General features: G+C 46.1%; 1 protein-coding gene across 14 annotated transcripts in view; it reads left to right on the top strand.

Annotated features, from left to right (window-relative positions):
* The window catches only part of zmiz1a (zinc finger, MIZ-type containing 1a), a 226,251-nt gene that overhangs the window by 174,988 nt on the left and 25,760 nt on the right, over nucleotides 1-25,503 (top strand). For 4 of the 14 annotated variants that reach the window (XM_036986832.2, XM_036986812.2, XM_090242233.1 and 1 more), the window contains 2 exons: nucleotides 808-913; nucleotides 15,748-15,783. In XM_036986832.2, the coding sequence (XP_036842727.1) occupies nucleotides 808-913; nucleotides 15,748-15,783 (142 nt within the window). Of the gene's footprint in view, nucleotides 1-807; nucleotides 914-10,248; nucleotides 11,127-11,297; nucleotides 11,455-15,747; nucleotides 15,784-25,503 lie in introns of those variants that run through there. The other 10 variants (XM_036986835.2, XM_036986831.2, XM_090242241.1 and 7 more) reach the window with 6 other exon arrangements.

Raw genomic sequence — 25,503 nt, 5'->3', positions numbered from 1 at the left:
GAGCAGGAAATTGGAGAAGTTGGTCACTAAGGCAACCATGGCTAGCATTTAGAAGTGAGTTTGAACATGGTACAGTTCCCTTTAGAGTGCACTGAATATGTTGATAAATACTTCCTGAGTTGATAATGCTGTATTGACTCACTGAGTAGGGGAGTGTTCTGGTTACTGCTGGGGACAGCCGAAAGCCTTGCGGTTAGTCAGTAACCGAAAGGTTGCTAGTTCGAATTCCTGAGCCAACAAGTTGAACAAATCTGCCAATGTGCCCTTTTGCAAGGCACTTAACCTATGCTCCAGGGTTGCTGTTGATAATGGCTGACCCTGGCCGTAACCTCTCTCTCCGAGGGTGTCTCAGGGGGAGTTGGGATATACAAAAAACACATTTCCAATTCACACATGAGTATAATACACACCTGTACATGTGTGAAATAGTACAACTATTAACACCACCACCATGTTGTTATGACTTGATTTCTCTCTTCTGTTCTCACCTCTTTTTTCCCTTCCCTCCCTTCCTCTATTCAACTCCTCCCTCTCTCTCCTCCTCCCTACCCTCCCTGCTCTTTCCCTTCTTCCCTCCCTCACTCCCCTCTCTTTCCCTCCATCCCTCCCTCCCTCCCGCCCTACCTCCTCTCTCTCTCTCTCTCTCTCTCTCTCCCTCCCTTCATCCCTACCTCTCTCCCCCTCCATCCCTACCTCTCCCCCTCCATCCCTACCTCTCCCTCTCCCTCCCCTCTCCCTACCTCCCCTCTCCCTCCCTCCCCTACCTTCCCTCCCCTCCCTCACATCTCTCTCCCTCCCTCTCTCTAGGTGGTGAGTCGTGTGGCAGCCCAGCAAGGCTTTGACCTGGACCTAGGCTACAGGCTGCTGGCTGTTTGTGCTGCTAACAGAGACAAATTCACGCCCAAGTCTGCAGGTAAGAGACACCATCATCACTGACTAAATACCAGGGAACTACCAAGGTCATGTTCATTAGGGCACACAACGGAACAACGGAAAACGAACATGAGCATTTCTTACTGGACAAATCCAGGTAGTCCCGTCCTGTTGCATTTTGTTTTCTTCCGCTTGGTGCCAAATGAACACCACCCAGGTGAAACAGGATTGTAAAATAAATTGTTACCCGTCTCATGATGAAGTGCAGGCTAGGAACATAGGACATAACTACTGTTGAACTCTACTGCGCAATGTATGAACATTTCCGGAGGCCGTTTTGTGTGTGTTGTTCTCAGTATTAGTTGATAACGTTGATTGTTGTCGCTAGAAGATTGTCTGATCACATCCTGGTTACAGACATGGGATGCATCCCGAATGACACCCTATGGGCCCTGGTCAAAACCATCCCACTATATAGGGTGCCTTTTGGAACACAGCCATGGTCATGTTTCAGGGCTTCTGTGGTTTTCTTCATTTCTGTCTTCCGTTGAGAAGAGCTGTCCCGATGATAGGCAGTCTCACAGAAAATAGTCAACTCAACCATCTCTGCACATACACACACATAGACATTCACACACACGCACATAAACACACATAGACATTCACACACGCACGCACATACACACACATAGACATACACACACATAGACATTCACACACGTGCGCACACACACACACATACATACACACACATATAGACATTCACACACACTCGCACACACACACGCATACATACACACGCACAACACACACACACTACACACTACAGTAATGCTGTTCTCAGACACTTCGACTTTCAAATCCAATTCCTCCGATCCATACCACACTGTATTCCAGAGTGTCCATTTGTCTGAGTGAAATCTGGACAGGCAGGGGCAAGGGAGGGAGAGCGATGGATGGATCGATGGTTGGAGGTAGAGGGGTGTGGAGAAACGCCTGACAAAGCCACATCAGGTCAGAATGAAGATAAAGGGGTGTTTGAAAGAACTTTGAGTAACCATGGTTACCTTGAACGTTTTTGTGATTCTAATGGAATGGAATTGGCTTGTTTTTGTGGTAAATATTTGGGAGTTTATTTCCAGTTTGTTGGAACCAATACACAACAGAATTACTTTTCCCATTTCATCTCTCATTCGCCTCTGTGCTCATCCTTAGAGAGCGTTTTCAAAAACAACTGTTTCTCATGTAAGTCATCTAGAAAAAGTACCTTTCCTTTGTGGTTGATCCTCCTGTTAGAAGGACCCAAACAGACAGACAGACGTTAGTTTATATGGACAGGCCTGTTCCTTCCCCTGTATCTGTATTGATGGTCAAATGTGATTGTCGTCCTGGGCTCAGGTTGGACTGTGTGGTCTATAGTTAGAATCATCTCCAATCCTTCTGATCTAATAAAGAGAGTCTGGCCTTGGCCTTGACCTGGGCCCGATGTGTCCCAAATGACACCCTATTCCCTATGGCCCAGGTCAAAAGAACTGGACTAAGGGAAGATGGTGCCATTTGGGACGCAGACTGAGAATGGGTTTCAGAGGAAGGAAAGCTTAGAACTGATGGAGACAAATGGGAAATATACTGAAGGGAATTATACATGGGAGAGGAAGGGAGAGAGGAAGGGAGAGAGGGAGTGTGTGGATGGAGGCAGATGGGACTCAGCCTGGTCCCACTCAGCCAGCCAGCATCCATCTTACCTCGGGACGCAAGGACGTCTGTCTGAGGAACCAGACAAGAGGGAAACAGACGCAGTAAAAACACACAGACACTCTTAAGGCGACTATGTGAGGCTGGAAGAGAGGATGCACCAGCCCAACCTGTATGTGTGTGTCTCCGCCCGCATTAAGTGCAGCCCCAGCACAATCCCCTGACAGCCAGGCTGGCAATATAGGGCCCCACATCTGACACATGAGAGCCCAGACAGAGAGCAAGAGTCTTGGATCAACTCTGGCCATCTCTGGGGAGGGGAGGGCCAGCCTGGTTCTCCATCCCCCAGCTCCACTCTGTAGGCTGATCAATGACAGGACGGTTATTACAGAAAAGATGTTCAAAGAAATTGTCTGCACACTTATAGGTCAAGTATTAATGCAATTGCCAGATATTTAACATTTTACAAATGTTAACTTTACCTCTATTTGTAATGGCTGTATTATGCTGCAGGAAACCTAGGGGTCTACATGTTTTACCATGCAATACGCTTCAGCAGAGATTTGGATTGCGTTTTAAATTGCTTTCAGTGTGAGATTGCCTTATTGTAGCCCACCTAGAAAAAACTAGCTAGCAGTCTGAAATGCAAGATCCTCCTACAGTTAACCACTAGCTGGTGCTATGACAGCATCATTATCTGCAGTTAGCCATTAGCTGTTAGCCTCTAGCAGTTGCTGTACCGTGGATTACCTAGCTGTAGCTAGCCTTTAGTCATTGCTGTGGATTACCTAGCTGTAGCTAGCCTTTAGTCATTGGTGTGGATTACCTAGCTGTAGCTAGCCTTTAGTCATTGCTGTGGATTACCTAGCTGTAGCTAGCCTTTAGTCATTGGTGTGGATTACCTAGCTGTAGCTAGCCTTTAGTCATTGCTGTGGATTACCTAGCTGTAGCTAGCCTTTAGTCATTGGTGTGGATTACCTAGCTGTAGCTAGCCTTTAGTCATTGATGTGGATTACCTAGCTGTAGCTAGCCTTTAGTCATTGGTGTGGATTACCTAGCTGTAGCTAGCCTTTAGTCATTGCTGTGGATTACCTAGCTGTAGCTAGCCTTTAGTCATTGCTGTGGATTACCTAGCTGTAGCTAGTCTTTAGTCATTGCTGTGGATTACCTAGCTGTAGCTAGCCTTTAGTCATTGGTGTGGATTACCTAGCTGTAGCTAGCCTTTAGTCATTGATGTGGATTACCTAGCTGTTGCTAGCCTTTAGTCATTGCTGTGGATTACCTAGCTGTAGCTAGCCTTTAGTCATTGCTGTGGATTACCTAGCTGTAGCTAGCCTTTAGTCATTGATGTGGATTACCTAGCTGTAGCTAGTCTTTAGTCATTGCTGTGGATTACCTAGCTGTAGCTAGGTTTTAGTCATTGCTGTGGATTACCTAGCTGTAGCTAGCCTTTAGTCATTGCTGTGGATTACCTAGCTGTAGCTAGCCTTTAGTCATTGATGTGGATTACCTAGCTGTAGCTAGCCTTTAGTCATTGCTGTGGATTACCTAGCTGTAGCTAGCCTTTAGTCATTGCTGTGGATTACCTAGCTGTAGCTAGCCTTTAGTCATTGCTGTGGATTACCTAGCTGTAGCTAGTCTTTAGTCATTGCTGTGGATTACCTAGCTGTAGCTAGCCTTTAGTCATTGGTGTGGATTACCTAGCTGTAGCTAGCCTTTAGTCATTGGTGTGGATTACCTAGCTGTAGCTAGCCTTTAGTCATTGGTGTGGATTACCTAGCTGTAGCTAGCCTTTAGTCATTGGTGTGGATTACCTAGCTGTAGCTAGTCTTTAGTCATTGCTGTGGATTACCTAGCTGTAGCTAGCCTTTAGTCATTGGTGTGGATTACCTAGCTGTAGCTAGCCTTTAGTCATTGGTGTGGATTACCTAGCTGTAGCTAGTCTTTAGTCATTGCTGTGGATTACCTAGCTGTAGCTAGTCTTTAGTCATTGCTGTGGATTACCTAGCTGTAGCTAGCCTTTAGTCATTGGTGTGGATTACCTAGCTGTAGCTAGCCTTTAGTCATTGATGTGGATTACCTAGCTGTAGCTAGCCTTTAGTCATTGCTGTGGATTACCTAGTTGTAGCTAGCCTTTAGTCATTGCTGTGGATTACCTAGCTGTAGCTTGCCTTTAGTCATTGCTGTGGATTACCTAGCTGTAGCTAGTCTTTAGTCATTGCTGTGGGTTACCTAGCTGTAGCTAGCCTTTAGTCATTGGTGTGGATTACCTAGCTGTAGCTAGTCTTTAGTCATTGGTGTGGATTACCTAGCTGTAGCTAGCCTTTAGTCATTGGTGTGGATTACCTAGCTGTAGCTAGCCTTTAGTCATTGATGTGGATTACCTAGCTGTAGCTAGCCTTTAGTCATTGGTGTGGATTACCTAGCTGTAGCTAGCCTTTAGTCATTGGTGTGGATTACCTAGCTGTAGCTAGCCTTTAGTCATTGGTGTGGATTACCTAGCTGTAGCTAGCCTTTAGTCATTGGTGTGGATTACCTAGCTGTAGCTAGCCTTTAGTCATTGGTGTGGATTACCTAGCTGTAGCTAGCCTTTAGCCATTGCTGTGGATTACCTGCAGACTGTTTAGGGTGCGCTTAGCAACGTCCCTGATAATTGTTACAAAGACCAGAGCTAACCCTAATCCCATTCCTCACATCTGACTGACTCATTTGCTAGCTAGCTATAGTTTCCCTCAGACTGGCCTACAAGGGGAAGTGGATAGACCGAAGGCACAGAGCATCATCTAGGTTTTGTACAGTGCTGACCAGTGGATATTTAGGGTTACCAAACTGGTTCTTGGTTCCTATCTGGTGGCAGCAGTCAGTCAATCATTCACCTCTATTATATTTGGTCCACCTTTCCCTGAAGCTGTCTCTGTGACATTCAATAAACACAACAGTGTCCCTCAAAATGACAGCCCCCACAGACATTCTCACCTCTCGCTCGTAATCCTCACTGCTTACACATTTGGGTGTAGAAACATTTCAGACAGCTACTTTTCTGAATTCCTGAGAGGGGCGAGTTTGGAGTTGTTCTTGGGTTCATTTCAAGGTGTGACCGAGGAGGATTGTGTTTTTTAAAATGCTTTATGTCTGACTTCTTTCAACAAGTCTTGGCATAACATGTAGGCTGGTGACTACTAGCCTATTACAGTACAGCAGAATGTCAACAGTTGTGTGATTGTTGGTAGAGGTTACTAAAGGTCATAAAAAGATGCAGGATCTTGTTTCTTCTTATTCCCCTTAAATAAAATAAAGAAAACCATACAAATAATACAATACCTAATTGATATTGACAACACTGTTTTGCAAGAGAGTAGTATTTGATTGATATCATTCATTCAGGGATTGTATTTGAATCGACTACATGACCTTATTCACATCGCTACCACAACAAACTGTCTCAAGGGTTTAGGGGAAGTAGTAGACTATATGGAGAGAGCAGGAGACTGCATGACAAAGACAAGTGTGCAGCCAAAGTTTCAGTTCCTGCATACAGTAGCTTGAGTTTGCAATCTGCAGCCAAGTTAGCAAAGAACAGCAGTGCTACATATTGCTACTTTCTTTTACCCTCTAACAAATGTGACACTACTCAGAGATATATCTACGCATACAGCTGAGTGACTGTATAAAGCACTGAAGTGAGAGAGAGCAGAGCTCTCCTCCGATTTCTCTCTCTACTGCTTGTCACAAATATATCACCGTCGTCTCTACGCTGGCTGCCATATTGGGGTCTGATTTCTCTCAGTTTTGTGTCAGCACTGAACCACTGACACACTAGTGAAATAGAGGGTTGGGAAAATATAGAACTTGGGACAAGGGAGAGACTGTTGTCCAGGCTGTATTGGTTTTAAGTGGATGGGTGAGGGTGTAACTCTCCTAGAGAGGTATAGCGAGAGTGTACATGAACTTGGTTGTGAAATAGGGGGAAAGGGAGAGAGATTTAGCTGGTTTGGAGTGGAAAGGGAGAAGAGTGTTAGGAAGTTGGAACGGGACAGAGGGAGAGTTGGCCAGGGTTCTGTGTTAGTTGGGAGAGTCCCTTCACTGACGTCCCCCTCTCTGGTCTCAGACGTAAAGAATGTTAGGCAGGCCAGGCAGGGCTGTGGAATGCTGACAGCACTGAGTAAATCAACAGAGCATGTTCACTGGGCAATCTGCTGTCACACGTCAGTGAAAGCAACCAATCCAGCCTGTCATCAGTGGCAGATCGCGTCCAGTGTGAGGCAGGCAGTAACTCACACACAACACACACACATACACTATATATACAAAGGTATGTGGACACCCCTTCAAATTAGTGGATTTAGCTATTTCAGCCAGACCCGTTACTGACAGGTGTATAAAATCGCACATAAAAATCGTCTGTCCTCGGTTACAACACTCACTACCGAGTTCCAAACTGCCTCTGGAAGCAACGTCAGCACAATAACTGTTCGTTGGGAGCTTCATGAAATGGGTTTCCATGACCGAGCAGCCGCACACAAGCCTAATATCACCATGCGCAATGCCAAGCATGGCCTGGAGTGATGTTAAGCTTTCCTCCATTGGACTCTTTAGTGGTGGAAACACGTTCTCTAGAGTGATGAATCACACTTCACCATCTGGCAGTATGACGGACGAATATGGGTTTGGTGGATTCCAGGAGAACGCTACCTTCCCCAATGCATAGTGCTAACTGTAACGTTTGGTGGAGGAGGATTAATGGTCCGGAGCTGTTTTTCATGGTTCGGGACACTACAGCATACGATGACATTCTAGAATGACATTCTGTTCCTTCCAACTTTGTGGAAACATTTTGGGGAAGGACCTTTCCTGTTTCAGCATGACAATATCCCTGTACACAAAGTGAGGTCCATACAGAAATGCTTTGTCGAGATCAGTGTGGACGAACTGACCTCAACCCCAGTGAACACCTTTGGGATGAATTGGAACGCAGACTGTGAGCCAGGCCTAATCGCCCAACATCAGTGCCCGACCTCACTAATGCTCTTGTGGCTGAATGGAAGCAAGTCCCTGCAGCAATGTTCTAACATCTAGTGGAAAGCCTTCCCAGAAGAGTGGAGGCTGTTATAGCAGCAAAGGGGGACCAACTCCATATTAATGCCCATGATTCTGGAATGAGATGTTCAACGGGCAGTTGTCCACATACTTTTGGTCAGGTAGTGTATGTAGACACATGCTCATGTACGTACACAGACACACTCTCTCTATCTCTCTCTTCCTCTCTCTCTCTCATCCTCTCTCCCTCTTTAGCTCTGTCTTTCAGACACTCACCCTTTCTCTACCCCCCACTCTGTAAGTTATCTTTTCCCTGTAGCTGTGTAAGGCAAACTGGTAGTGTCTCCTTTGTTACTGACCCAATCAACCTTCTAGACTATTTAATTACTGCTGAGCCAGAGAGAGAGAGAGGTGGGGGAGAGAGAGAGAGAGGTGGGGGAGAGAGAGAGAGAGAGGTGGGGGAGAGAGAGAGAGAGAGGTGGGGGAGAGAGAGAGAGAGAGGTGGGAGAGAGAGAGAGGTGGGGGAGAGAGAGAGAGAGAGGTGGGAGAGAGAGAGAGAGGTGGGGGAGAGAGAGAGAGAGAGGTGGGGGAGAGAGAGAGAGCGAGAGGGTGGGGGAGAGAGAGGTGGGGAGAGGGATAGAGAGGTGGGGGAGAGGGATAGAGAGGTGGGGGAGAGGGATAGAGAGGTGGGGGAGAGAGAGAGAGAGGTGGGGGAGAGGGATAGAGAGGTGGGGGAGAGAGAGAGAGAGGTGGGGGAGCGAGAGAGAGAGAGGTTTGGGAGAGAGAGGTGGGGGAGGGAGAGAGGTGGGGGAGAGAGAGAGAGAGAGGTGGGGGAGAGAGTGAGAGAGTTGGGGGAGAGAGAGAGAGAGGTGGGGGAGAGAGAGAGAGAGGTGGGGGAGAGAGAGAGGTGGGGGAGAGAGAGAGAGAGGTGGGGAGAGAGAGTGGTGGGGAGAGAGAGTGGTGGGGAGAGAAAGAGAGAGAGAGAGGTGCGGGAGAGAGAGAGAGGTGGGGGAGAGAGAGGTGGGGAAGGGAGAGAGAGGTGGGGGAGAGGGAGAGAGAGGTGGGGGAGAGAGAGAGGTGGGGGAGAGAGAGAGAGAGGTGGGGGAGAGAGAGAGAGAGGTGGGGGAGAGAGTGAGAGAGGTGGGGGAGAGAGAGAGAGAGGTGGGGGAGAGAGAGAGAGAGGTGGGGGAGAGAGAGAGATAGGTGGGGGAGAGAGAGAGGTGGGGGAGAGAGAGGTGGGGGAGAGGGAGAGAGAAGGTGGGCGAGAGAGAGAGGTGGGGGAGAGAGAGAGAGAGAGAGTGGTGGGGAGAGAGAGAGAGAGAGAGAGAGAGAGGTGGGGAGAGAGAGAGAGGTGGGGAAGGGGGAGAGAGGTGGGGAGGGGAGAGAGAGGGGGGAGAGGAGAGAGAGAGGTGGGGAGAGAGAGAGTTTTCGCTTCGCGATTTTGAGGTGGAGGTGGAGAGAGAGGCTCGCGCCCGTATTGCTCTCTCTCCTTCATGATTTTTCTGCTCTCTCGTCTTATTCTTCTCTGTGCGCGCGCTTATTTTTATGCGCTCTCTCTCTTTATTTGGCTTCTGCGTGCATCTCTTTTATAACTATATATAGTGTACATGTGGGTCTGTAAGAGGTCTCCTCTGACACTAAGCTTTGCCTCCTTAGATGTTGATGATGAAATCTCTTTGCAACATAAAAGTACCGTTAACTTTTCAAACTAGTAAAACCCCTGAAACAGATGTGTACGGAGGAAAATACTTATTTAATGTGATTATGATGTTATCATTTTTAACATTAGGTGATTCATTGGTAAAAAGTGATTTAGCTGAACTCCTGTAGAACAGTGCGAACCTGGTTGGTCTCTCTTTTGTGGAGGAAACGTGCAAAGAGGTGATATCACAGCGTTTACACCTTCAGTGCAGAACTTGCACTTTTCACACAGTACTTTACAGTGAAATACTGCATCAGACCTCCGTGTGTCAATGATGGTGCTCTGTAGGCCTGCTTGCCATCTTTCCCTCTCTCTCTCTCTCTCTCTCTCTCCTCTCTCTCTCCCCTCCCTCTCTCTCTCTCTCCCCTCTCTCTCTCCCCCCCCCCCCTCTCTCTCTCCCCTCTCTCTCTCTCCCCCCCCCCTCTCTCTCTCTCTCCCCCACTCCCTCTCTCTCCTCCCCCTCTCTCTCTTTTCCTCTCCCTCCCTCCCTCTTTCTTTCTCTATATTTCTCTCTATCTCTCTCCCCCCCCCCCCCACCCCCCCTCTCTCTCTCTCTCTCTCTCTCTCTCTGTCTCTGATGTGCTGGCCTTTGGCCAGGTAACAGTCTGTCTAGCATGTTGTGTCCCACCCACTTCTGCAAGTCAGTAATGTGAGCCGGCTGCATTTTCTTCTCCTTCCCCCTCTAGGTGTGTGTGTGTGTGTGTGTGTGTGTGTGTGTGTGTGTGTGTGTGTGTGTGTGTGTGTGTGTGTGTGTGTGTGTGTGTGTGTGTGTGTGTGTGTGTGTGTGTGTGTGTGTGTGTGTGTGTGTGTGTGTGTGAGTGAGAGAGATAGTGTGTGTGTCTATACTTATATACGTGCCTGTTTGTGTGTGTGATGGGAGCTTCAGGGGGCAGTGCAATGATCACTAGCGAATAAAAACAGGAGGCATCAATAACAGCACCACACAACATAGGTGAGGAGGAGTTGTATCTCTCTCTTTCCTCTCTCCCTCTCTTTCTTTCCTCTCTCTCTCTCTCCCCCTCTCTCTCTCCCCCCTCTCTCTCTCTCTCTCGCTCTCTTTCCCCTCTCTCTCTCTCTCTCCCTCTCTCTCTCTCTCTCTCTCTCTCTCCCTCTCTTTCCCCCTCTCTCTTTCCCCCTCTCTCTTTCCCCTCTCTCTCTCTCTCTCTCTCTCTCTCTCTCTCTCTCTCTCTCTCTCCCTCTCTCTTTCCCCTCTCCCTCTCTCTTTCCCCTCTCCCTCTCTCGCTCTCGCTCTCTTTCCCCTCTCTCTCTCTCTCTCTCTCTCTCTCTCTCTCTCTCTCCCTCTTTACCCTCTCTATCTCTCTCCTCTTTCTCTCCTTCTCTCTTTCCCCTCTCTCTCTCTCTCTCTCTCTCTCTCTCTCTCTCTCTCTCTCTCTCCATCTTTCCCCTCTCCCTCTCACCCTGCATCCTGTCATCTGTGGAGTGAGTTGGAGCTGATAGCAGGTACAGCTGGAGGCTGTAACCCATTATTACTGAGCGATCTCTCTGATTGGCTGAGCCGACGAGACCGGGAGACAGCTTCTGAATAATAGACGAGCATTGTGCCGACACTGGACAGGAAATAGAGAGAGAACCAGAGAGAGAGAGAGCGTGCGCGTGCGCACGAGAGAGGGTGAGACAGAGAGATCAACAACAGAGTGAAAGATAAAAGTAAGGGCAGAGGTAAGAGAGATGAAAGAAGGGAGGAATAAGTGAAACCGTTGCCACTGGTCTAGTGTTGTTCTGACATCAGAGCTTTCTCTCTCTCTCTGTGCTATGAGGAAAATGACATGAGACACACTGAGACTTTGCTTGACTCTGGGTAAGTCTGAGAGCAGTGTGTGTGCGCCTGCGTGTGTGAATACTCTGACTTGAGTTATAAATATTAGGCATTTTAGGTATGTGAAAAAAATAGTTTTATAGTATGTGAAATTTTACAAATTGAGTGTGTGTCAAATGCCAGATGTCAGACTCATTTCAGCTTTTCATTTAGTAGAATTCTCTGCACACTATTGAGGGAAATGATCGTCTTCCGAGACCCACGTGTGTCTGAAATCCGCTTATAACCAGCTGAGGGGATGCACTGAACCAAAGTGAATGAATGGAGCGTGAGGGCACTGAATCTGTGTTGAGCTGTCTGCTTGAAGAAGGTATTTGTATGTTTGCATGTTTTGGTGATGTCTGTGGTTGCAAGTGTGCATGTGAGATTGTGTGTTAGACAACCCCAGTCTGATATAAGTAGGGTCCCTTGCTATTGCTCATGATATAATGAGTGTTTTGAGTCTGAGAGCATAAATATAATTAGTCTGACTAGAATGGACACTCCTGATGGATTCATTGATTAGAAACTTTGGAATTAGAATTTCTTCTCTCCACGTTTTAAAACTCATCAATGTGTGTTTCCACTATTTAAATGCAACAGTGTAATATCCTAAAGCACTACAAAATGAGTGTTATTCATTATATAAGATTATGAGAAATGTAGTACATGTTCTGTTCTAGTGGCTGGATATATACAGTACCAGTCAAAAGTTTAGACACATCTACTCATTCCAGGATTTTTCTTTATTTTTACTATTTTCTACATTGTAGAAAAAACCATGAAATAACACATATGGAATCATGTAGGAACCAACCATGTTTAAATATAAAATAGATTTAGATTTGTTTGAGATTCTTCAAAGTAGCCACCCTTTGCCTTGATGACAGCTTTGCACCCTCTTCACATTCTCTCAACCAGCTTCATGAATGCATTTCAATTACCATGTGTGCCTTCAGTCTTGTTGTGACATGGTAGGGGTAGTATACAGAAGATAGCCCTATTTGGTAAAAGACCAAGTCCATATTATGGCAAGAACAGCTCAAATAAGCAAAAATAAACGATAGTCCATCATTACTTTAAGACATGAAGGTCCGTCAATACGGAAAATGTCAAGAACTTTGAAAGTTTCTTCAAGTGCAGTCGCAAAAACCATCAAGCGCTATGATGAAACTGACTCTCATGAAGACCACCACAGGAAGACCCAGAGTTGCCTCTGTGCTGCGGAGGATATGTTCATTAGAGTTACCAGCCTCAGAAATTGCAGCCCAAATAAATGCTTCACGGAGTTCAAGTAACAGACACGTCTCAACATCAACTGTTCAGAGGAGACTACGTGAATCAGGCCATCATGGTCAAATTGCTGCAAAGAAACCACTACTAAAGGACACCAATAATAAGAAGAGACTTGCTTGGGCCAAGAAACACGAGCAATGGACATTAGACCGGTGGAAATCTGTCCTTTGGTCTGATGAGTTCAAATTAGAGATTTTTGGTTCCAACCGCCGTTTCTTTGTGAGATGCAGAGTAGGTGAACGGATGATCTCCGCATGTGTGGTTCCCACCGTGAAGCATGGGGGAGGAGGTGTGATGGTGTGGGTGTGCTTTGCTGGTGACACTGTCTATGATTTATTTAGAATTCAAGGCACACTTAACCAGCATGGCTACCACAGCATTCTGCAGCGATACTCCATCCCATCTAGTTTGCACTTAGTCGGACTATCATTTGTTTTTCAACAGGACAATGACCCAACACACCTCCAGGCTGTGTAAGGGCTATTTGACCAAGAAGGAGAGTGATGGAGTGCTGCATCAGATGACCTGGCCTCCACAATCGCCCGATCTCAACCAAATTAAGATGGTTTGGGATGAGTTGGACAGCAGAGTGAAGGAAAAGAGGCCAACAAGTGCTCAGCATATGTGGGAACTCCTTCAAGACATTTGGAAAAGCATTCCAGGTGAAGCTGGTTGAGAGAGTGCCTTGATTGTGCAAAGCTGTCATCAAGGCAAAGGGTGGCTACTTTCAAGAATCTAAAATATGTTTTGATTTGTTTAACACTTTTTTGGTTACTACATGATTCCATATGTGTTATTTCATAGTTGTGATGTCTTAACTATTATTCTACAATGTAGAAAATAGTACAAATAAAGAAAAACCCTTGAATGAGTAGGTGTGTCCAAACTTTAGACTGGTACTGTATGTCTGAGAGCGTGACTAGAGCCTAGCAGCACTGCACAGGACAGGCGTTAGACATCAGCTGACAAGGGCTTGACCTGCTTGGGCCACAGTTTGACACACACACACGCACACACATAGACACACACACACACACACACTTGGGCCACAGTTTGACTCAGTGACCTGAGCTCTGCATCAGAGAGACTGTCTACCCGTTCAGTAAGATTGTGTAGTACTGAGAGGACAGTTGCTGCACAACTAGTAAGATTGTGTACTGGGAGGACAGTAAGGTTGTGTACTGGGAGGACAGTAAGGTTGTGTACTGGGAGGACAGTGGGTGATTCAGTAAGACAGACAGGGTGTAGTTCCCAGTGAACACTGTTGATCTGTTGAGCTGCACCGTGTCTGTTTCCTGTATATCTAATGTGCTCAAACCACTGGCAGTAGCCTCAGAGCTTTTGTGTATGTATGTGTGTGTGTGTGTGTGTGTGTGTGTGTGTACCATTTCCTCTTCTGTAAGAAGCCTAGGACACTGACTTAAAGGCCCAATGCAGATGTTTTATGTCAATATAAAATCCTTTCTGTGTAACGAATAAGTACCTTACTGTGATTGTTTCTAATCAAAATGGTAAAAAATACAAAATTGGCTTCTTATCGAAGAGAAATTTCTCAAGCAAGAATTTTGCTAGGACGGTCTAGGATTGGTCTGAGTGGGAGGGGCAAACAGGAATTTGGAACTCTCTTTCTTATTCTTATTTCTTATTTCAGCTAATTTACCGCCTGTTACCCACCAAAACAGGCAACAATTTCAGGATGGTCTTTTCGTCATTTGTACAATTTAACAGTATTATTCCAACATCATAGTGTGGAAATACACAGTTTATTAGGTACACCACGAAAACGGATCGCTCCTACAGACAGTGAGTCATGTGGCCGTGGCTTGCTATATAAGACAGGCATCCAGGCATTCAGTTACTGTTCGATTGGATGTTAGAGTTGGAAAAACATGTGACCTAAGCGACTTTGAGTGTGGTATGGTTGTCGGTGTCAGTCGTGCGGGATCCAGTATCTCAGAACATCCCCCCTTCGACCTTCCACACACGAGAGTGTCTAGGGATTACCGAGAATGGTGAGACAAACAAAAAACACCCAGTCAGCGTCAGTCCTATGGGCGAAAACATTGATGAGAGGTCGAAGGAGAATGGCAAGAATCATGCAAGCTAACAGGCGGGCCACAAACAGACAACGGTTTCCAGACAACGGTGTCCACACCTATCAGCTAAAATCAAGAAGAAGTGGCTCCAGTGAAAACGCGATCACCAACACTGGACAACTGAGGAGTGGAAAAACATTGCCTGGTCCAATGAATTGTGGTTGCTGTTGTCTGGATTTGGACACATCCTGTCTGGTACAGGTTGGTGGTGTACTGTTGTCTGGATTTGGACACATCCTGTCTGGTACAGGTTGGTGGTGTACTGTTGTCTGGATTTGGGCACATCCTGTCTGGTACAGGTTGGTGGTGTACTGTTGTCTGGATTTGGGCACATCCTGTCTGGTACAGGTTGGTGGTGTACTGTTGTCTGGATTTGGACCCATGTCTGGTACAGGAATGTTTTTCTGGTACACGTTAGGTCCCTTGATACCAATTGAGCAACGCATGGTACTAAATGTGTGTACCTAATAAACTGGTATTGTATAAATAAAACACAGGAAAATCCTATTTTGGACTAGCCTCAGGATAGTGTAAATCCTATCCATGTAATGTGTTCTAACCACGGAAACCTCCAGTTGTTGTGCGTCAGTATGTTGGTGTTTGTATGTGTATGTTTTATTTTGTATTGTTTGAAAAAAATAGTAATACTGTATTCAAAAAAGAATCCTTACAGTATAAGTGTGTGTGAGTGCGTGCGAGCAAGTGTGTGATTGAGAAAGCGTGCGTGCGTGAGCACACTACGCTAGGCTGCATTGTAATCTGGAAACTAGTATGATTTATCCTATCTCTGTGCCCTCTCAAGAGCACTGAAGTCAACCACAATAAATCGTGTTGTGCGGGAGTTCTTTTTATTTTTCTACATAGTGCATCATCCACCATGACTCTCCCTCTCTGCATCTCTTTTTGGGGTCAGGTATTCACAGCAAAATGCATATTATGATCTGGAGATGTGAAGTCTACTGACCCTGTGGGGCGGAAGGAAAGGGTCTTTGCGAGGGATTGGCATGAGCCTAGGTTTTTTGCCAAAGCGGGCCTAATGTAGTTTTTGTTCTGTGTGTGTTTTCTTTGAGCCTCGATTATTTGTGGGTTTGGTGCTGTGGGCACATACACAGGGAGACAAGACACATAAATTGCAGACTGCACCTTTAACTTGACTGTTGCTGCTGCATTTTGTGTTTTGTTCGTGATTAACCCCTCCCTCCCCAGTAAAATGTGTAATTTGAACCCTACAGAAACCAACACCTGCAGGAGATGTCAGAGTGACTCAGGTAGTTAACCTCCCTCCCTCCATCCCTCACTCCCTCCATCCTTCTCTGGCTCCAGCATCTGACCGTTTGTCATTACGCTCATCCCTCCATCACCACCTCTCCATCTGAATGTTCCGTATGCCCACAGAGGCCAAATCAAACTCGCACTGTGAGAACCTGAACAGTTGCGTTTCAGTAAACAAATAAAAAACAGACCGTTTATAAAATAATGTGATTATTTACCCTGAGACGGTTTTTCCCCAGCAGTGCGCTTTTGATTGAATCTGCCTCAAGAGTCTTGGAGAGAGATTATAAACCCATTGGATGTGCTTCTGGTTGGGCAGAGGCTAGCAGAGTGGAGTGGAGGGGGGGGATCATTGGCTGGGAAGGATATCATTGGCCGCTAAATGGGTTCCATTACGGTTTTGCAGAAGCATGACTTTGAATGCATCCGAAATGGCACCCTATTCCCTATATTTAGGGAATGATCTAGGGAATAGGGTGCCATTTGAGGTGCACACTTTTGATTTCAGGAGGATTTGATATCCTCTCTCCATATTTTGCATACATTATTCTCCCCACATAACACAGCATACTGTCTGGAGCTTGTATAGTGAGACCTTATGATTTTATAGAAATATATATTTTTTTGTCTCGTGTCACACATTGTATGTGTATAGGCGTCCAATGTGCGGTTTTCATGTTCTGAGGACGTGTACTGTCTCTTATATGTGTACAGTGTGTACTACCTCGATCTGTAATGTGTGTGAGTTGGTCTGCATGTGTTTCTGTATCAGAGTAATGTGGGCTGCACAGTCAAACAGTCATTTAGGCTAGTCTGTGACGTCACTGCTTACCACATTCATCCAAACTGTACGTTCAGTGGAAATGTGTGGTCTGGTCTTTTAAACTTGCTGTTTATTATGTAGAAGTGCTACGATATAGCAGTGTCAACAACAGAGAAAGATACACTACTTGTGGACACCTGCTCGTTGAACATCTCATTCCAAAGTCATGGGCATTAATATGGAAATGGTCCCCCCTTTGCTGCTATAACAGACTCACTATTCTGGGAAGGCTTTCCACTAGATGTTGGAAGATTGCTGCGGGGACTTGCTTCCATTCAGACACAAGAGCATTAGTGAGGTTAGGCACTGATGTTGGGCGATTAGGCCTGGCTCACAGTCTGCGTTCCAATTCATCCCAAATGTGTTCAGTGGGGTTGAGGTCAGGGCTCTGTTCAGGCCAGTTAAGTTCTTCCACACCGATCTCAACAAACCATTTCTGTATCGACCTGGCTTTGTGTACAGGGGCGTTGTCATGTTGAAACAGGAAAGGACCTTCCCCAAACTGCTGCCACAAAGTTGGAAGCACAGAATCATCTAGAATGTAATTGTATGCTGTAGTGTTAAGATTTCCCTTCACTGGGGCCTTGCCCGAACCATGAAAAACAGCCCCAGACCATTATTCCTTATCCACCAAACTTTACAGCTGGGGCTATGCATTTGGGCAGGTAGCGTTCTCCTGGGCATCCGCCAAACCCAGACTAGTCCGTCATACTGCCAGATGGTGAAGTGTGATTCATCACTCCAGAGAAGGCAAGCTTTACACCACTCCAGCTGACTCTTGGCATTGCGCATGGTGATCTTAGGCTTGTGTGCAGCTACTCGGCCATGGAAACCCATTTCATGAATCTCCCGACGAACAGTTCTTGTGCTGACGTTGCTTCCAGAGACAGTTTGGAACTCAGTAGTGAGTGTTGCAAACAAGGACATACAATTGTTATGTTCTACGCACTTCAGCAGTTGGTGGCCCCGTTCTGTGAGTTTGTGAGGCCTACTACTTCGTGGCTAAGCCATCCACTTCACAATAACAGCACTTACAGTTGACCAGGACAGCTCTAACAGGGCAGAAATTTTACGAACTGACTTATTGGAAAGGTGGTATCCTATGACGGTGCCATGTTGAGGCCATTCTACTGCCAATGTTTGTCTATGGAGATTGCATGGCGGTGTGCACTTGTCACCAACGGTGTGGCTGAAATAGCAGAATCCAGTCATTTGAAGGGGTGTCCACATACTTTTGTCGTGACTGTACCTTTCAGTGTGGAAGAGGAGATTCCCTGGAGACAGTCTCACCTCCACTAGCTAAAACATCTGAGTCATCCAGCCTGTGTGAACTGCAGGAATTGTAACCCGGGAAACAGGCTGCTGTGCCCCCATTAACTAATGATAGAGGGCAAGTCCTCATGTACAAGGAAACTCCCAATACTAATTACTGTAGAGCTGAGAGAGAGTTAGGGAGGGAGAGCGTTATGGAGGGAGTGTTAAGGAGAGTTAGAGAAGGAGAGACTAGCAGATTACTTAATCCCTGCTATTACTACTACTATACTGTTGCTGCTACTACTACTGCTACTACTATACTGCTGCTACTACTACTACTATACTGCTGCTACTACTACTACTATACTGCTGCTACTACTACTACTACTACCGCTACCACAACTACTACTACCGCTACTACTACTACTACTCCTGCTACTACCTCTACCACTGCTACTACTACTACTACTACTACCGCTACTACTGCTACTACTACCACCACTACTGCTGCTACTACTGCCACTACTGCTGCTACTACTACCGCTACTGCTGCTACTACTCCCGCTACTACCTCTAATACCTCTAACACTACTACTACTACTACTACTACACTACTACTACTACTATTACTACTGCTGCCACTACCACCACTACTGCTGCCACTACCACCACTACTGCTGCTACTACTACCACTAATGCTGCTAATACTACAACTACTACTGCTACTACTACTACTGCTACTGCTGCTAATACGACAACTACTAATGCTGCTAATACTACAACTACTACTGCTGCTACTACTGCCACTACTGCTGCTACTACTACTACTGCTACTGCTGCTAATACGACAACTACTAATGCTGCTAATACTACAACTACTACTGCTGCTACTACTGCCACTACTACTGCTACTACTACTACTGCTACTGCTGCTAATACGACAACTACTAATGCTGCTAATACTACAACTACTACTGCTGCTACTACTGCCACTACTGCTGCTACTACTACTACCACTACTGCTGCTAGTACTACCACTACTGCTGCTACTACTACTACCACTACTGCTGCTACTGCTACTACTGCTACTACTGCTGCCACTACTACTGCTACTACTGCTACTGCTGCCACTACTGCTGCTACTACTACTACCACTACTGCTGCTAGTACTACCACTACTGCCACTACTACTACTACTACTACACTACTACTACTACTATTACTACTGCTGCCACTACCACCACTACTGCTGCCACTACCACCACTACTGCTGCTACTACTACCACTAATGCTGCTAATACTACAACTACTACTGCTACTACTACTACTGCTACTGCTGCTAATACGACAACTACTAATGCTGCTAATACTACAACTACTACTGCTGCTACTACTGCCACTACTGCTGCTACTACTACTACTGCTACTGCTGCTACTACTACTACTGCTACTGCTGCTAATACGACAACTACTAATGCTGCTAATACTACAACTATTACTGCTGCTACTACTGCCACTACTACTGCTACTACTACTACTGCTACTGCTGCTAATACGACAACTACTAATGCTGCTAATACTACAACTACTACTGCTGCTACTACTGCCACTACTACTGCTACTACTACTACTGCTACTGCTGCTAATACGACAACTACTAATGCTGCTAATACTACAACTACTACTGCTGCTACTACTGCCACTACTACTGCTACTACTACTACTGCTACTGCTGCTAATACGACAACTACTAATGCTGCTAATACTACAACTACTACTGCTGCTACTACTGCCACTACTGCTGCTACTACTACTACCACTACTGCTGCTACTACTACTACTGCTACTACTGCTGCTAGTACTACCACTACTGCTGCTACTACTACTACCACTACTGCTGCTACTACTACTACTGCTACTACTGCTGCTAGTACTACCACTACTGCTACTACTACTACTGCCACTACTGCTGCTAGTACTACCACTACTGCTGCTACTACTACTACCACTACTGCTGCTACTACTACTACTGCTACTACTGCTGCTAGTACTACCACTACTGCTGCTACTACTACTACCACTACTGCTGCTACTACTACTACTGCTACTACTGCTGCTAGTACTACCACTACTGCTGCTACTACTACCACAACTGCTGCTACTACTGCTACTACTGCTACTACTGCTGCTACTACTACTACTGCTACTACTACCACAACTGCTGCTACTACTGCTACTACTGCTGGCACTACTACTACTGCTACTACTACCACTACTACAACTACTACTACTACTACCACAACTGCTGCTACTACTACCACTACTGCTGCTACTAGCTTCTGCTACTACTACCACTACTGCTGCTACTACTACCACAACTGCTGCTACTACTGCCACAACTGCTGCTACTACTGCTGCTACTACTGCCACAACTGCTGCTACTACTGCCACAACTGCTGCTACTACTGCTGCTACTACTGCCACAACTGCTGCTACTACTGCCACAACTGCTGCTACTACTGCTGCTACTACTGCCACTACTGCTGCTACTACTACTACCACAACTGCTGCTACTACTACCACTACTGCTGCTATTACTGCTGCTACTACTGCCACAACTGCTGCTACTACTACCACTACTGCTGCTACTACTACCACAACTGCTGCTACTACTACCACTACTGCTGCTACTACTACCACAACTGCTGCTACTACTACCACTACTGCTGCTACTACTGCTGATACTACTACCACAACTGCTGCTACTACTACCACAACTGCTGCTACTACTACCACAACTGCTGCTACTACTGCTGCTACTACTACCACAACTGCTGCTACTACTACCACAACTGCTGCTACTACAAATGTATTTATATAGCCCTTCGTACATCAGCTGATATCTCAAAGTGCTGTACAGAAACCCAGCCTAAAACCCCAAACAGCAAGCAATGCAGGTGTTGAAGCACGTTGGCTAGGAAAAACTCCCTAGAAAGACCAAATCCTAGGAAGAAACCTAGAGAGGAACCAGGCTATGAGGGGTGGCCAGTCCTCTTCTGTCTGTGCCGGGTGGAGATTATAACAGAACATGGCCAAGATGTTCAAATGTTCATAAATGACCAGCATGGTCAAATAATAGGTCTGGGACAGGTAGCACGTCCGGTGAACAGGTCAGGATTCCATAGCCGCAGGCAGAACAGTTGAAACTGGAGCAGCAGCACGGCCAGGTGGACTGGGGACAGCATGGAGTCATCATGCCAGGTAGTCCTGAGGCATGGTCCTAGGGCTCAGGTCCTCCGAGAGAGAGAAAGAGAGAATTAGAGAGAGCATACTTAAATTCACACAGGACACCGGATAATACAGGAGAAGTACTCCAGATATAACAAACTGACCCTAGCCCCTCGACACATAAACTACTGCAGCACAAATACTGGAGGCTGAGACAGGAGGGGTCAGGAGACACTGTGGCCCCATCCGATGATACCCCCGGACAGGGCCAAACAGGAAGGATATAACCCCACCCACTTTGCCAAAGCACAGCCCCCACACTACTAGAGGGATATCTTCAACCACCAACTTACTATCCTGAGACCAGGCAGAGTATAGCCCACAAAGATCACCGCCACGGCACAACCCAAGGGGGTGCGCCAACCCAGACAGGAAGATCACATCAGTGACTCAACCCACTCAAGTGACGCACCCCTCCTAGGGACGGCATGAAAGAGCACCAGTAAGCCAGTGACTCAGCCCCTGTAATAGGGTTAGAGGCAGAGAAACCCAGTGGAAAGAGGGGAACCGACCAGGCGGAGACAGCAAGGGCGGTTCGTTGCTCCAAAGCCTTACCGTTCACCACCACTACTACTACTACCACTACTGCTGCTACTACTACAACTACTACTACTACCACTTCTACTGCTACTACTGCTGCTGCTACTACTACCACTACTGCTGCTACTACTACTACTGCTGCTACTACTAACACTACTGCTGCTACTACTGCTACTACTGCTGCTACTACTACTACTACTACTGCTACTACTACTACTGCTACTACTACTACTGCTACTACTACCACTACTACAACTACTACTACTACTACTGCTGCTACCACTACTAACACTACTGCTGCTACTACTACAACTACTACTGCTACTACTGCTACTACTACTGCTACTACTGCTACTACTGCTGCTACTACTAACACTACTGCTGCTACTACTACCACTACTGCTGCTACTACTACCACTACTGCTGCTACTACTACCACTACTGCTGCTACTACTAACACTACTGCTGCTACTACTACAACTACTACTGCTACTACTGCTGCTAATACTAACACTACTGCTGCTACTACTACAACTACTGCTGCTACTACTACCACTACTGCTGCTACTACTACCACTACTGCTGCTACTACTAACACTACTGCTGCTACTACTGCTGCTACTACTACTACTGCTACTACTACTACAACTACTACTGCTACAGCTGCTGCTACTACTACTACTTCTACTACCACTTCTACTGCTACTACTGCTGCTACTACTACTACTGCTACTACTGCTGCTACTACTACTACTGCTACTACTGCTGCTACTACTACTACTGCTACTACTGCTGCTACTACTACTACTGCTACTACTGCTGCTACTACTACTACTGCTACTACTGCTGCTACTACTACTACTACTACTACTACTGCTGCTACTACCACTACTACTGCTACTACAGCTGCTGCTACTACCACTACTGCTGCTACTACTACTACTTCTACTACCACTACTACTGCTACTGCTGCTACTACTACAACTACAACTACTACCACTTCTACTGCTACTACTGCTGCTATTACTACTACAACTACTACTGCTGCTACTACTATTACAACTTCTACTGCTGCTGCTACTACTATGCTGCTGCTACTACTATACTGCTGCTGCTACTACTATGCTGCTGCTGCTACTACTATGCTGCTGCTACTACTATTACTACCACTACTACAACTACTACTGCTGCTACTACTATTACAACTTCTACTGCTGCTGCTACTACTATGCTGCTGCTACTACTATACTGCTGCTGCTACTACTATGCTGCTGCTGCTACTACTATGCTGCTGCTACTACTATACTGCTGCTGCTACTACTACTACTACCACGACTGCTGCTACTACTACTTCCACTTCTACTGCTACTACTACTACCACTTCTACTGCTACTACTACTACTACAACTACTACCACTTCTACTGCTACTACTACTACTACCACTACTGCTGCTACTACTACTACCACTACTGCTGCTACTACTGCTACTACTACTGCTACTGCTGCTACTACTACAACTACTACTACTACCACTTCTACTGCTACTACTACTACTGCTGCTACTACTACTACCACTACTGCTGCTACTACTACAACTACTACTTCTACCACTTCTACTGCTACTACTACTACCACTACAACAACTACTACTACTACCACTACTACAACTACTACTGCTACTGCTGCTACTACTACTACGACTACTGCTGCTACTACTACTACCACTACTGCTGCTACTACAACTACTACTTCTACCACTTCTACTGCTACTACTACTACCACTACAACAACTACTACTTCTACCACTTCTACTGCTACTACTACTACCACTACAACAACTACTACTACTACCACTACTACAACTACTACTACTACTACTACTACTATACTGCTGCTACTACTGCTGCTGCTACTACTATACTGCTGCTGCTACTACAACTACTGCTGCTACTACTACTATTGCTATTACTGCTGCTGCTACTACTACTACTACTACTACTACCACTACTACAACTACTGCTGCTACTACTACCACCACTACTACTACTACCACTACTACAACTACTGCTGCTACTACTTCTATTGCTATTACTGCTGCTGCTACTACCACCACTACTACTACTACCACTACTACAACTACTGCTGCTACTACTTCTACTACTACTACTACCACTACTACAACTACTGCTGCTACTACCACCACTACTACTACTACCACTACTACAACTACTGCTGCTACTACTTCTACTACTGCTGCTGCTACTACTACTACCGCTACTACCACCACTACTACTACTACTACCACCACTACTACTACCACCACTACTACAACTACTGCTGCTACTACTACTACTGCTACTACTACTGCTACTACTATACTGCTACTACTACTGCTGTTACTGTTACTACTACTGATAATACTATTACTACTACTACTCTGACTTCTGCTACTACTACTAGTACTGATACTGCTACTACTACTACCACCACTAGTCATTTTGAACTCACCTGTTCCGATCACCCATAGCCATATGTCTGCAGGCATTATCTCAGGAAAAAGGCAGATATTCTTAGAAGGGGAGCCATGCACAGGAGGGTTTACAGAGAGGGCTTAGAAGTCTACTTAATCTGCTTACTGTTCACTGACTCACTCGCTGGGAGAGAGCAGCTACAGTACTACGGCAGACTGGGACTGAGAAGGGTAAAGTTGTTCCTAGACGCTGATCTTTGAGTCATTTTGCATTTCCCCTGCTAATGGTAAAGGTAGGATTGGGGGAGGGGATGCTGATTCTAGATCTGTACCTTGTGGAAAAATCCCCCCGGAACAGACTGGGGCAAGTGGAGAGGGGTTCTGGGATGGACAGGGGATAGCCTGGTGGAACCAGTCTGATTGCTGCTTTCACCATTCTGTTTTCTGTTGGTGATGCCACTTTCTAGACGAACCACAATGGAATAAGTCACTGACATGTTTATGTATCTAATACAATCAACTAATCAATCCAGCTTCGTTATTGAAGAGAGGTGCAGTGGTACAATATATATCTGAGGCTTTCAACTTCTTCCTTTCACCCCCGACTCTCTCTCTCTCACCCTCTCTTTCTCTTTCTCTCTCGCTATCACTCCCCCTTTCCCTCTTTCTCCATCTCTCTCCCCTCTCTCTCTCACGCTCTCTTTCTCTCTCTCTCTCCCTCTCTCTTTCTATGGCCTATACTGTGTATGAGCTGAGCCTTGTGTTGTTCGTGCGGGGGTATGTCCCAAATTCAAATGGCACCCTATATAGTGCACTTTGTTTGACCAGAGCACCATGGGAGGCTCTGGTCATAATGGGGAAAGGGTCCATTTGGGACACAGCCTGGGTGTAAATAGCTGGTCTTGCAACAGGCTGGGTGTGCGGAGGGAGGACAGAGGTGGTGATTTAGTGGGGAGATAAGCTCTCTGTAATGGCAGGGTGGAATAATTCCCCGTCAAATAAGAGGGCTGAGTCTCTCCTCCCTCAAGCTCTGAAATTCTGTCTGCTTAGAGATTGGCTTGGTGTATCTCACTCTGCTCTGTTCTGTTCTCCTCCTTTCTCTTCTCTCCCCTTCTCTCTCCTCTCCCCTATTCGTTGCTCAATTAAGGCTTTGCTGTTCGATCTCAAACTCCTTTTGAGCTTATTTTCTGTGTTAAGAGGTTAGACCTCGATAACTCTTCTAATGTACATCATACACATGTCATAACAATGTCTACCTGTCTGGTGCAGCAGACAGTTACCTGTCTCATAGCGGTGTTTGCCTGTCTGGTGCAGGAGACAGTTACCTGTCTCATAACGAT

Source organism: Oncorhynchus mykiss, chromosome 1 (assembly GCF_057628025.1).
Source record: "Oncorhynchus mykiss isolate SJ-2025 chromosome 1, ASM5762802v1, whole genome shotgun sequence".
NCBI lineage: Eukaryota > Metazoa > Chordata > Actinopteri > Salmoniformes > Salmonidae > Oncorhynchus > Oncorhynchus mykiss.
The sequence above is the reverse complement of the archived record's forward strand: the minus strand, read 5'-3'. Positions and strand labels throughout refer to the sequence as shown.